This window comes from Gekko japonicus, unplaced genomic scaffold (genome assembly GCF_001447785.1).
Source record: "Gekko japonicus isolate JY-2015 unplaced genomic scaffold, Gekko_japonicus_V1.1 scaffold135, whole genome shotgun sequence".
NCBI classification, from domain to species: domain Eukaryota; kingdom Metazoa; phylum Chordata; class Lepidosauria; order Squamata; family Gekkonidae; genus Gekko; species Gekko japonicus.
This window is the reverse complement of record NW_015175359.1, coordinates 2525988-2539941: the sequence shown is the minus strand read 5'-3', so window position 1 is coordinate 2539941 and position 13954 is coordinate 2525988. Positions and strand designations below refer to the sequence as shown.

General features: G+C 46.9%; 1 protein-coding gene across 5 annotated transcripts in view; it reads left to right on the top strand.

Moving 5' to 3' along the window:
- Positions 1-12703, top strand: part of NF2 (neurofibromin 2 (merlin)) — a 99448-nt gene extending 86745 nt beyond the window's left edge. For 2 of the 5 annotated variants that reach the window (XM_015425307.1, XM_015425306.1), the window contains exon 16: positions 11891-12703. In XM_015425307.1, coding sequence (XP_015280793.1) covers positions 11891-11941 — 51 coding nt within the window. In that variant the 3' untranslated portion in view covers positions 11942-12703. The remainder of the gene's footprint in view (positions 1-11890) is intronic. The other 3 variants (XM_015425311.1, XM_015425309.1, XM_015425310.1) reach the window with 2 other exon arrangements.
- The last annotated feature ends 1251 nt before the right edge of the window (positions 12704-13954 follow it).

The following is a 13954-nucleotide window of genomic DNA, read 5'->3' as shown; positions in this document are numbered from 1 at the left end:
CCCTCTTCTCCTTCCATGGCCCGCAATCCCATTCTCACTAGAGCTGGCAGCTTGTTAGCCCTCCTCCCCCCCCCCTTCTTTTTTTCCTTTTGATTTGTCCTGGAAGCGGGCTGTAGAGTTCTTTTTCTTCTCCCTCCCTTCCTGCGCGAAGGAGATCTTCACACAATACTGCCTTGTGTAATCAATTTTCTCTCTGTGACAAAAATGTAATTTGCTCCTAATCACTCTGATTGGCTTGCATGATCTTGCTGCGCACACATTTCTCTTGCATTCCTGTGGAAGGGAAAAGAAACTCACATACTTTCCCCTCCCACCCAGCCTCTCCCCCCCCCAACCAGTTGTACAAGAGGAACAGCTTGTGGTTGATCCAGTGTTTTATTAGGGAAGAGGATGGCTGGAGGAGAGAGGCAGGCATGGGGTGATTGGGAGAAGCATCCCCTTATCTTTAACTGCCAGGTTATTTGGATAAGGGATGCCAGATGAAAGCATGGAAACCAGTGGCATTTGCCGCACCACTCCTTCCCTGCAGACAGCCGGGTAGGCCGTGCTGGCCACAGAGGTGTGTAATCGGCGACCACTGATTAGCCTGATGCAGGGAAGAATGAAATTGGTAGCTTCCAGGATTACAGGCGAGATTTCTTGTTGGAGAATTTTTTTTTTTACAAAAAGGAACAGCACATTGACTGTTCTGAGAGATTCCCTTTTGCTGTATCCTGCTGGTGTTGCCCTCCTTGCTCCCCTGTTGTGGTCTCTTTGCCCACCTAGCATCTTCTCCGTGGAGGCCCAATGAGACTCTTTTGGGTTGTGATCTTCATTCCACTAGACCGGACGTGTCAGCTTTTGTCACGGCGTACGTGGCCTGGATGCAGTCAGTATGTGGCGACTTCAGAGCTGCTCTGATCCATCCCTCCAGTCCAGCGATTGTCAAAAGCAATAGGCAGGCTGATGGGTGAAATGCTAGGCAGGACCAAAACGTATTCACCTGAGCATTTTGCGCTGATGTCAGAAGATCCGGGGGAAGCCAAAACAGCGCACACACAGCTGCTGGGGGCTCCTCCCCCATCCAAGGCCAGAGCATTTCATCTGTTCCGAGCCTGATGTTTCCAGAGCAAGTGCTCCCTGCAGGATCAGAGATGGAAAGTGGCAGCCTGCTCAGTCAAGAGCAAACTTAATTCCTCCATTGGTGGTGGTGGAGATTGTTTGCACACTGCTGAGTTTAATTGGATGTGAGGAAGTAGCTGGATGAAAGATATGGGTCAGCCCCTGTGTTGGGTGGAAACTCCCCAGTTTGGGAGATTGTGCCTTGGGCTGTCGGGAGCCATTGCACATCTTGACTCACAAATAAAAATTGGTTGTAGTAAAATGGGCTGCTGGCCAGATATCCTTGGACAAAATTCTACCCTTCTAAACACCCTGGAAATAGACATCCCTGAAGCTCAAGCTGAATCCAGAAAACACAGAGGTAATGCTGGTCTGGAAAGGTGCATTCTAGAAGGATTGAATCCTGGGGGTGGTTCATGGACCCTGCCTTGAAAAGCTCGAAAGTCGAATGATAAAGCTGGTTGGCATGATGCCAGGAGTGCCTCTATCAGCTGCATCTGGTTTGCCAACTCTGTCATTACGTAGAATCAGCTGATTGGACCATGGTGATCCATGCTTCTGTAACCTCACAGCTGGATTACTGCAACGCACTCTATGTGGGGATGTCCTTGAAGACAACCTAGAAACCACAAGTGGTCCAGAATGTAGCAGCCCAACTATTGTCAGGGGCTAGCTGCAGGGAAGATATGCTATGCATTCTGAAACAGCCACGTTGACTGCCAGTCAGTTTCTGAGTTCAATTCAAGGTTCTCGTTATAACCTTTAAAGCCCTTCATGACCTGGGGGACCCACATATCTGAGGGACTGTCTCTTTCCTTATGTCCCTGTATGCTAACTGCAGTCTTCAGGTAACCATCTGTTGGCTATCCCACAACTTAGGGTGGCCCATCTGGCATCAAAGTTCAAGATAGCAAGAAGCAGTTTAGGTGAAACATCGTGGCTCTTGCTCAGTGCAATGAACTTCCCGAGGAGGTGAGGGTAGCCCCCTCCTTGGTGATCTTCAGGGGGCACTGCAAGCCTTGCTTGTTTGCCAGGGCTTTGATGGGGTTAGGTTTGGGTTTTATTTTGTTTTTAATTGGAAATGCTTTCAGACTACTACTGTAAGGCTGCTTGAACCACAAGAACAGGAAGGGTAAATAATGTCTTAATAAATAAATAAATATGTTGCTATTCTTGGTACAAGGTGATGAAATTGCTCTTAGTATCTGCTGTGGTCGGGAAAGATGTTCTCTCCTCCTTTACACCTTCCTCTTTGGATCCAAGAGTTTTAGATCCAAGAGCCATACTTGCTGTTGGTCAGGATCTGCTTGAGACACCATCATACCTTTGCCAAGCATATTTCCGGAGGGTAGGTATGAACACAGCATTTTTAATTGGGTTCAGATTTGGGTCATTTATTTTCATTTGTGGTTTGCCTTGGTTTTTTTATGTTGTAACAATACAGTTGGATTAGTTAATATGATAGATTTCAGGGAGACAGAGGAAAGTATCCCCATTCAAGAGACGATGAGCATCTTTGAAATTATTTCCCGAGTCAAGTCGGCTGTTGACCTTGGGTTTCTTTTTTCAATTGTAAAGTCATTTTTCATTGCATTGGTATCCTACCCCTTTCTAAGAAGTTCAGGCTAGCAAGAAGATTGTTTAGGTTTAGGCATCCAGTGACCTTCGTGGTCGATTGTGGATTTGATTCCATCTTGGTCCTTGTCCAAAGATTTCCACTGAATTGAGCTCACTTGAGCAGCCAGCTGGGGTTATTTGACACATGTTCACCAGGGTGTTTCTAGTTTTGGTTTGCACAATGCAGGTTACTCTTTTCGGGGGGTAATCCTGCTAGGGGATGGGGCTTAAAGTACATGAACTTTTTGGCCCCTTTAATCGCTTTTCTCCTCAGCCCTTGCACAGCTCCCATTTAGTTCAGAGGACCGTTCACATATCTGCAATGCCTGTTGCCTGAAGTTTCATTTCATCAAATTGAAGGCAGCTCCTTTTACCCTTCTCCAGTTTGTCAGTATTCTTGCTCTCCCAGAAGACTGTAGAGTGCTCTTGGAGAATTACGTGACAGCTGCAGAGCCCTTTCTGTTGATTTTTGGATTTGGGAAGGATGAATACTGTGTACATTGGCTGGCTTTGTGACAGACCTTCTTGCCATTTGTGCCCTTTCTTGTTGGCTCTGTGTTAGACAAGAACTGGGGAGACCCAGCTTCAATCCTGAGTCAGTTATGAAGTCACCTTGGGCCAGTCACCTTCTCTTCCCTAAACCCGTGTTGTCATGAGTCAGCCAGGGCTCAGCAATCACAAGGATTCCTTGGGAGGACTCCTCAGGAGAAGAGGAGCTCAGTGTAACCAACCTTGAGTCTACAGAAACTGACCAGCAGGAAACAGAGCTGCAAGCTTGTCAGGATTCACAGTGTCAAGATTCACAGCCAACAGCTGGTGCAGAGCCACCGACACCCTCTAGCCCTGGTTCAGCAGGTGAACCTCATTTGGCTGTTTCCAGCCCACCAGTATCACCTACACCCTTAGAGCACTGCAGACGACGGCTGAGAACAGGGCTACAGACAAGATGGCAAAGTGCATGTATCCTGGCCCAATGCCAGCTGCTTGCTGATAACAAAGATGAGTAGTTGCAGGATTGCTTCTGAGTAGCTATCTGCAAGCCTGACTCTGTGGTTGGGTGGCTATAAAACCAGCCAAGAAAGGCTGTTACGTATAGACACCATGTATACATTAGATGCTAAGCCACTGACTCTGCCTAATTCTTGGAACATGACCTTGGACTGAACCACTCTTCCTTGCTTGACTTCTGGTACTCTGACCTTGGATCCAAAAATTCCAACTTCTGAAACCCTGAATTTGGACAGAACAACTGCTTTACCTGATACTTGGAGCCTGCAAGTACAACCTGTGTCACAGGATGATTGTTCTGAGGATAAAGTGGAAGAGTGAAGAGCTATGTAAGGTGCCCTGGGTTTGTTTGTTTCTTGGTTTTTTTTGCAAAAAGACGGGATAAATACGGTAGACAAGCCCTGTCTTGTTGGTGCAACCACTTTTTTGTGGGCTAACTTGATTCTCTTTCTGCTTGGCCCCTTGAGAACAAAGAATGGCATATTCCATGGTCCCCTGCCTTAAATAAGGGGATTTGGAGAATCTGTGTTGGAAAAGGATGGTCCATTTCCCGAACTCTGGAACTTCCCATCCTACCTCTTGCCTGCTGGTTCCTATTTATACTCTAAGTTGCTTCTGGAGCCTTTAACAGAAACATCACCAGTGCTCATTTGATGTTGCTGAGGTAACCTGCAGCACTAATCAGGCTGTGCATGTGCCACGATCAAATAACAAATATGGTAGAGGTTCTACAAGTCCATTTCCTGTGAATCAAAGCTTTCATTTTATAAAAGAGAAGAAGCATCTAAGACCTCAAGGCAGCAAAGGTATGCTTGATGGTGGATAGGTAACTCAGTGAAATCTCAGTGGAATCCCAGAATTGTTCTGTTTTTTTAATGTTGAGTATGGACAGCTGCGGTGGCTGAAGTGGTTAAGACGCTGAACTGCAGGCTGTGGAAGGTCGGTAGTTCAGCAGTTTGAGACCCGGGTGCCGCAAGACGGAGTGAGCTCCCGTCTCTAGTTCCAGCTCCTGCCAACCTAGCAGTTCGAAAGCAAGAAATTGCAAGTAGATAAATAGGTACCACTTTGGTGGGAAGGTAAAAGCGTTCCGTGCGCCTTGGTGTTTAGTCATGCTGGCCACATGACCATGGAAACGTCTTCGGACAGCGCTGGCTCTTCGGCTTTGAAACGGAGATGAGCACCGCAACCTTAGAGTCGGATTCGACTGGCTTTCGAGCAAGGGAACCTTTACCTTTACCTTTATGGACAGCTTTGATGGTAAGGATAGTTCTAGCAGCAAGCCATCAGTTTGATAGTGTAAATCATTTCCTGGGTGAGGTCTCATGTCTAAAAGACAGACTTGAGTTCCTGCGGGACTTTGATAAACCTGCCCCACCCCTGTCATCCCCAGAAGCTGCCTGTTTCTCGATTGGACCGTAACTCAGAGAGCCTTTGCAGTCGGCTCAGGACTGCCCAGAATCCTAGGGTAGTAACTGCTCTGTTCCCTTCTCAGCATTTGGTTGTCTCCATAAGTGGCTGAGATTGTAGGCACCCAGGGAAGTGTGTAGCACACAGAAGCACAAGAATGGACAGCCACTGGATAGATTCCAGCAGAGGGCATTAAGCCTCTGCAGTAATTTCCTCTCCTATTCAGGCTTTCCTAGCAGAACTGGCAACTGTGAGCAAAAGACTCGCAAGGCAGAGAGACAGGGAGGGCCAGCAGAGGTTGAATTACGGGGCTGGATATTTCTGGGAAGGCGATCTGTCTCCACAAAATGCCTGACTCTTGACCGGAGTTGCTCATCACTTAGTTTGTCTGCACTGAAACGTTCCCAATTAACGATGCTCCTTTCATTTGCTAATCCTCATTTGCTAATCCAGAAGGCATAATTTGTCCCAGGATGCCTATTACACAGGCTGTAATCAAATAGGATAATTATCTCAGAAGGCCCATCGCGATTCCTTTTACTTTCCCCTTCCCACAGTGTTGCAAGCACATTCAGTCTCCTTTCTTATAGGGGGCTGCATTTTTCCAGCGCCTGCTGTGCTACTAATAAATTACTTGCTATTTCACTTGCAGGTGGGATGCCCCCTCTGCCCTGACAATGTTTAGAGTGTGCTTACACTAGGAAGACCAAACCAGTTTAATTGCCATGGCTTTTCCCTAAGTGTTTTGGTACTGTGGTTCTGTAAAGCGGAAGGGGGGGGGGGGCTCTTAAGAGGATTCTTTAGCGCTTGCAAATCTGCCAGCATTCTCCCATAGAAGCTGCAGTATGCAGGTTTAATGTTTTAAAGTAGCTCTTGTGTCATATGACACTTACTTGTGGAATTCGTAACCATAATATGTGGTGGAGGCCACTGGCTTAGATGACTTTTTAAACATCTTGGAGAGGTAGGTCTGTCAGAGGCAGACCAGGATAGTGAAATGGAACTTCCATGTTCAGAGGCAGTATACCTCTGAGATTAGATCTACAGTGCTCTGTAGGAGGGATGGCCCACAGAGACGACTTGGAAACTTTAGTTGGTCTCGAAAGTGACAGTTTGATGTTTTGAAATCTTTGCATCTATGTGTTATCAGCCATGTGTGGTCCCATCTGCAGATAGCTAAATCCATGGATTGGGGCCACAGAGAGGCTGAACAGATTTTTCAGCAAACTTGGGGCATTCCCCAGGTTTGCAGAAGAATCTCCAAATTAAGGAAAAAAACACATGTGGGGGGGGGGTAGATTCTCTGCTTGCACAGAAAACACACCTTTGGTGGTAGTAGTGCCAGGGCTGCACTGTGTCTGGCAGTGGCTCTGCAGCCCAGGACTCTGCACTGGGTCTGGTTGCAGCAGTGGCTACACAGCCTGGGATTCTGTGTGGAGCTCAGTGGCGGCCAGGCAGCTCGGGAGACATGCTGGGCATGCCAATGCAGGTGGAGCGGTCCGGGAGATGCCCTGGGCCCACAGGCAGCAGAGGCGTGGGAGTCATGCTGGGTGCAGGCCCAGCAAGAAAGTGTGCGGGGGTGTGTGGGGGAACCCCCCCCCCCCAGCGAGTATCATGGGGCCTACACTTATTTGTTATATATTTTTCCTAGATTCACCTCAGCATGCCTGTTCTTGCCTTTAAACCCCTTCGCAACCTGGCACCTGTGTATTTCAAGGACCCTCTATGTGAACCTGGGTAGATGTGCTATTCTGTCCAACAGCTCCTGTTACCACTTCCCTCTTTCTGCAGAACTATTGGCCTTTGTTTGGGTTATCCCATGGAAGGGCTAAAGTGTGGGGTTGGGGAAGAGCTGATGGTTCAGACGCAGTTCCCAGCCCTGTGTTGTCAGTCTCTGGTCTGGACTGCCGCTACAAATACAGTTCCAGAGGTTTTTTGGATGCCATCCCATTGACTTCACTTCATCGGGATTTTAAGCAGCCTTAGAGTGTGCAGAATTTGGTATCAGGACCTCCTTGCATTCAGTTCTCTAAGATTTCCCACGTAGCTGCAAGTTCTAGAAACATGGCCAAGAAAAATGGCAGACTGTAATGCACTTTTTTGTGTATAGCAACCCTTTTTTGTGTATAGCCTCCCTTTGTGTATAGTTATATCTTAAAATAAGGTTTGATGTATTTTGGAGCCCATGGTGGGTAAACCTGATTTCACCATACAAGAGCAAGCCAGCCCTGGCAGCTCCTGATTTCTAGTCTTTCAGCTTTGGGATTACTGGCAGACATCTTGTGGACTCTGTCCATGTACTGGGGCCATGCAGTGGGGTTTGGATAGGAGGCAGTTGGCTCACAGTTATGGAATTCCCTCCTTTGGGCTCCCTCACAGTTGGGTTTGGATGCCTTCCATGTGTGCTTGGGGAGCTGTCATTAGCTGGAGTTAACCAGGCATGACGTCATTTTATTAAGCTGCATTTCAGTTGGTATCTTATTTTATTGGGTAGTAAGCATAGCCACTTGCCCTTGGGGATGGGACAGAATAAAAACATAATTAATTAGTTATTGGTGGAAAAGCAAGCATGACACCTTCAGAAATCCAGATCTAGCAAAGTCTACCCCAGACAACCTGAAGCAGAATCCTCACAGTTGGGCAGTCTTGTACTGTTCACTCTTCCCTGCCCCTAAAGGGGTATGGTCAGTGGAAGACAGACCCTTTTTAAAAAGATGCTTTCAGCAGAAGTGCACCAAGTTACATTACTCGGTCCACTCACCAGAGAGGGTTCTGCAGTTAATCAGAGTGCTGAAATCCTTCCAGCTCCTTAAGATACTGTATTTGGCTGTTGATTCAGTTCTGTTAAACTAGTAAGAGTGGGGTCTTTGACACAAAGACATGATATTTGAAGAGTAAGGTACATCTTTTAGGAAAACACAAGTAGGCGCCATCTTGTTGCTATGTCCTTCCCATGCACGTCTTGACTGGACTAGTCCTTTTCTTGTGCAGCTTCATGATACTGGGAAGGTGCGTGTATGTATGAGAGAGAAACAAGTCAATGGGACTTCTGGGAAATGTGTAATTTCCTCATAGTGTCTCTCCGTCCACCATCTGAGAACATTCCATAAGGATATTCAGCTCCCTAAATTTGACTGAGGACTGTTTCATTGGTGGTTCTTAGCCTGGGGACTCCTTAGCAAGAGCCAGCCAGTATTGGCAAATAGAATCAACCAAATATACAAAAGCAACCTTAAAGAATATAAACAAAATCTGGTATTTACAGAAATATTTATAGCATTATAAGATAAGTTATCATGTAAAGTGCAAAGTCATGGAAGCAGTGACAGACTTCATGTTCCTGGGATCCAAGTTCACTGCAGACGGTGACTGCAGGCATGAAATTAAAAGACACCTGCTCCTTGGGAGGAAAGCTATGGCAAACCTAGACAGTATAATTAAAAGTAGAGACATCACCCTGCTAACAAAAGTCTGTATGGTTAAAGCAATGGTATTCCCAGTATGGCTACGAGAGTTGGATCACAAGGAAGGCCAAGCGCCAAAGAATAGATGCTTTTGAATTATGGTGCTGGAGAAGACTCTTGAGAGTCCCTTGGACTGCACGGAGATCAAATCAGTGAATCCTAAAGGAAATCAACCCAGACTATTCCCTGGAAGGCCAGATACTGAAGCTCAAGCTCAAATACTTTGCCCACCAAATGAGAAGGGAGCATTCACTGGAGAAGACCCTGATGCTGGGAAAGATTGAAGAAGGGGACAGCAAAGGATGAGGTGGTTAGACAGTGTTACTGATGCAACGAACATGAAATTGAGCAAACTCCGGAGGACGGCGGAAAACAGGAAGGCCTGACGTAATGTGGTCCATGGGGTCGCGAAGAGTCGGACTCAACTGTGCGACTGAACAACAACAACAACAAAAGTGCAAATAAAGTACAAAGTGCATAGTTACATTGAAAGACATACAATTACAAGGGGGACATAAACCCTGCTGCATACAGTCTTAAAGGGACTGAGCGAACCATCTTCTTTATGCTGTAAGAACAGAAAAAACTATTCTCTTAAACAGCAGAAGATAAGTCCCTCAGAGCATGAAGACGTCTTTATTGTATGCATTGCATTTAAGATTGTATGCAGCAGGGTTTATGTCCCGCTTGTAATTGTATGTCTTTCATTGTAACTACGCACTTTGTACTTTATTTGCACTTCACATGATAGCTTATCTTATATCACTATACATATTTTTGTAAAAAACAGATTTTGTATATATTCTTCAAGGTTGCTTTTGTATGTTTAGTCGATTCTATTATTGGCAACCTTCTCCTTTCTTGTTTGCTGAGTAGTGGCAAATAAGCAGGGCTTTTTCACCGTGTAAGGCTCCCACTTCTGAGCTTCTTGGCATGCAGCAGGGTAGGTATCTTTTGGGGAGGTGGGGACATACGCAACAGTTCATCCATTTACACTAGTTCTTATCATTGTGAAACAGGAGCCCCCAACCTTATTAAGCCTGATGGTATTTCTGGGGTTTGGGGAAAAGGCACAGCCACAAAATGGCAGCCGTGTTCTGCTGCATTTTTAAAACATCTGGGGGAGAACTATTAAATGCTGTGGCTCTTGGGCAAGAGTTTAAGCGCTGCAGGGAAGGAGGGGTGTTAATGGCGGAGAGTGGCAGTTTCAGGTGGTGCTCCTTGTTGACCCACCATGGAGGCAGCTGCAACTGAAGGGGCACTTCTTGCGGAAACAAGTGTGATGCCTCCTTGCCTCTTCCAAAGCAGCAGCACTTCCTGCATTGGGGAGCCAGAGGAGGACTGGAACCTGCTCTTTGCTTAGAGGAAGAGAGGCTGTTTGGTTTTGGTTTCCAGAGAATAAGGAGAGTTTGCTCTCCATGAGAGATTTACCAATCTGGAACTTAGGTCTGTAACTGTGTCCAAGCCAGCTGTGGGGACGACAAAGGATGAGATGGTTGGACAGAGTTATCGAGGCAACAGACATGAAATTAAGCAAACTCTGGAGCACGACGGAAGACAGGAGGGCCTGGCGTGATGTGGTCCATGGGGTCCAATAAAAGGAAACAGCCCAAAGCTGACTTTTGTTTCTGCTCCATTCAAGACCATTTGGATTTTGGTCCCCAAGAAGCAAGTGGGCACCAGGAAATATATCTATGACTGCCATGGCAGGGATCACAGAGCTAAAAGATCTGCGAACTTGGCGGGGGAGTGGAGAGGAGAACAGTCTCATATTTTTCCATTTCTGTTGGGCAGCCAGGAAGGTTGGAGGTGAGCACAAGGGATCTTGGTTGCCTCCAGTCTTCTTGGGGAGCTAGTATAGGAAGAGTTAATTGCAGGAAAGGTTAATTGTGATGTTCTCTGCTGGGGTGGGTGGGGAATCTATCTGGAGATGTCACTGGGTCCAGACAAATGACACCCTCCCATGCAAGGTGGCAGTGGCATCTTCCTTCTTCACTTTGGAGGAATTGCTGGTAGATCAGGGCCAGAAAAAAACAAACCAGCTTATTTGGGCTGTCTTAATGAGCAGAGCAGGGCTGAGGAGTCTCCCTTGCAGGGTCCATGTGTGGAGGCCACTGCTCCTGCATGACTAAAAGAGGAGAGGGGCAGAATAGGTGGCTGTCCGTGTGCATCGGAGGCTGAGACAGTCAGCCCACTTTGTGTGCCGGTTGGAGAGCGGCTTTACAAGTCAGATTTTCTGGTATTCCTGTTAAAATCCCTGTGGAAATGTGTTCTCTTGTCATCCCCTCTCCATTATCATACATATTTTACTGGAGATGCTGGGAACTGAACCTGGGACCTTCTGCATGCCAAGCAGATGTTCTACCACTGAGCCACAGCGGCTCCCCTGAAAATTCCTTCCTTCCTTCCTTCCTTCCTTCCTTCCTTCCTTCCTTGACTCATTTTCTCTTAGACAGCCAGATAAGTCAGACACAGAAGAAGCCAGGGGTGGCAAATACACTCTGAGAGATCCAAGCCCACTTGATGGCACTGGAGGTTCTACAAAGGTCATTTAACACTTGGTGGCTGCCTTATGACCCAGAACCACATTAGAGGCGAATGACTCTGATTTTCTAGCTTGATGAGGAAATGAGAGGCAAAGTCACTCAGTGTTTATCAGGCTTTCAGATTAGAGCAGAGAAGACTACTTCTGAATTGCTGCATTCTTTGTTGGTGTCCGGTCATACATACATATCTCCTTGTCTGGGGAGCCCTTGGAGGAATGGGTGTGCACTGATGGTCTGTAGTCTGGGGATCAGCCAAGGTACTAGCCCTGTCCCTGTCCTCTGTGCAACAGACTTTCTACTCTCAGAGAAGAGGAGGACAGGTCAATAACTTCTCTTCTGTATTTTATACAGCAAGAGGTACTGTAGCACTCTGGCTAAGCAATTGATCTGTGAACTAGAAAGACTGCAGTTCAGATTTCACTCCTACCACGGTGGCCTTGGGCAAGCTACTCTGTTTCACCCTCTATGTCTCTCTCCGGTATGGGCTTCCGTGGTTTCGTAAGGATTACTGCGTGAATGTATGTGAACACTGTTATCAATAGTAATGCCCTGAGCTACGTGAAAGGGAGGCATGATGAAGAGAGGCCCCAAACGCTTCCCATTCTTTACAGACTCTGGCAAGCACAGGGGCCTGTTTGCTGCTGACAGGGCCACCTTCTCCTAGGATAAACTGAACAGCAAGTGAGGAGACCCCAGCACCCTGTTGACTTGACGCTTGTGTCTTTCTTTTTCTTCCCCCTCCCTCAGCTCACCTTACAAAGCACAAAGTCCCGCGTGGCCTTCTTCGAGGAGCTGTAGGAAGTGAGCCAGCCCTTTCGGTCTGAGCCAGCTCAAACTCAGTGGAACCCATTTGAGGACTGCAGCTGCAACCTGTGCCTGGTTGCCACCTGGATCGGGACCTTCTTGACATGCAGCGGATTTTGGCTTTTCGCTGTCTGAGGAGTCCGGCATGATGCTCTTTAGCTTAGTACCTGGTAGTTTTTAATAATCTTTGTATAACACACAGCTGTGATATATCTTTTAGCTTTTTTAAGTGTTTGTATTGACTGTAACTTGTATTCTCCTCGCAAGGCAAAAGGGCATCACAGCATTGTTCTTTTCCCCAGCTGGCCCTCCTTGGGAGTGCTGTGTGAATGATGCTTCCCCCTGCAGGCAGAGAGGGGCGGCCTTTTGCTGAAGCTCCCTTGTACAGATTTTTAACCTTAGTGGATAGTGTCTGCAGTTCTCTCTGAAAACCCGTAGTATATTCTTGGTGCTCGTGCAACAAGATGAGAGCTTAACCAGGATCCTCACTGAACTGTGCTGGAGTCTGAACTGGGAGCACTCTGGCATCTTTCATGGGCTGTCGCCCTCCTCCTTGAGCCAATTTGGGGAGAGTGATGCGCTGAGCTTTGAAGGAGCCCCGTCTTGGTTTGTGTTTAACTCAGAGAAGACAAAATTCTGCAGTAAGTTTGGTGCTTGGAGTGTACAGTTTCCACTTTTACAGTTTGCTGTTTTGGGATTTTGCTTTTTTAAAAAAAGGATAAACTGGGACAGCAGCTGGCAAGGAAGAAGGGAGAGAGTATGAAGTACTCGGAGGTTGGAGGTTCAGCATCTCTGCCAATAGTTGCTGTGCAGGATACAGAATGTATCTGTATGCACACACAACCCTCAGACTCCAACCCCTGGAAGTTCTGCCCCCCCCCCACTCCAGTCCTCTACGGATTTTGACCTTTAAGAGACTTATGTTGGCATGTCTTAATTTTTTTCCCCTGTCCAAGCACCGGAGCTGGAAGCTTGATTTCATAAATGTTTTAAAAAGCACAATATGGCTGGTTTTACGCTGCCTGAAACATGTAGCCATGCAGCGTGCTAAGCCCAAACCACTGTGAGATGCTTGCCTAGTGGGCAAAATGGGTATACTTCCCCACTCTTCATAGTCAAGCATTTAAAAAAATATCAGCCACCATCTGATCTGAAAGCTAGCAGAAGGCTGCACTTATTAGCAAAAGATGCGGAAAGATTCCGGGATCATTGATAGAAGCACAGGTCTTCAGGTGACAATGACCCAGTCATAGTTTGAATCTGGTGACCCCAATGAAGAGAGTGATCTGATATGGTTAGATCTGTGGGATCCTTCAGACAGTTGCCTGATTCAGCCTTTTGACTTGGCTTCTGCCTCAGACACCCCAATAACTTAAGCATGGCTTCCTACTTAACAAACTGTTTCCTGGATGGCTGAGGAGATGGGCCTTTGACGTAAAAGAAATTCGCCCCCCAACAACTATCTCTGTTGCCATTCACATCTGGTTGTGTTTTCAAAGCTGCTTTTGGATGACCATTAATTGTATAACTGACATCTTCAGTGCTGGTGCCCCCCCTCCCCCCATGCCTGCACCCTGCATGCATTGAATCCTCAGGGCTGAACACCTATATCCACCCGAGAAAGCCTCAAGACTTGCAGTAGGATGGGTTTAAGCTGTCCAAGATGGTTGTCTTGGGCGTTACTGGACTGATGTCTGGCCGCTCTTCACTGGGCCAAGACTGCCAAGTGGTCTCCCTCCCACCGTCCTCCACTTTCTGTCGATCCAGCCACTATTGCTTAAAAATTAAACAATCAAAATTTTATCCAGGCCTCTCAGGTGTTACTTTGGCCTACTCTGCATTTATGTTTTAGCAGAATATCAAGTTGCTCCTTTTTTATTTCTCAGCATTGTGATTTGACTGAGGCGAGATAGATTGGCTTCAGATAACCCCAGTAGTTACAGTGGTTAATTTTGTGCTAGGGCTCCCCAGCACTGTGCCTTCAAAACGGTTTCAGATGTGGGCCTG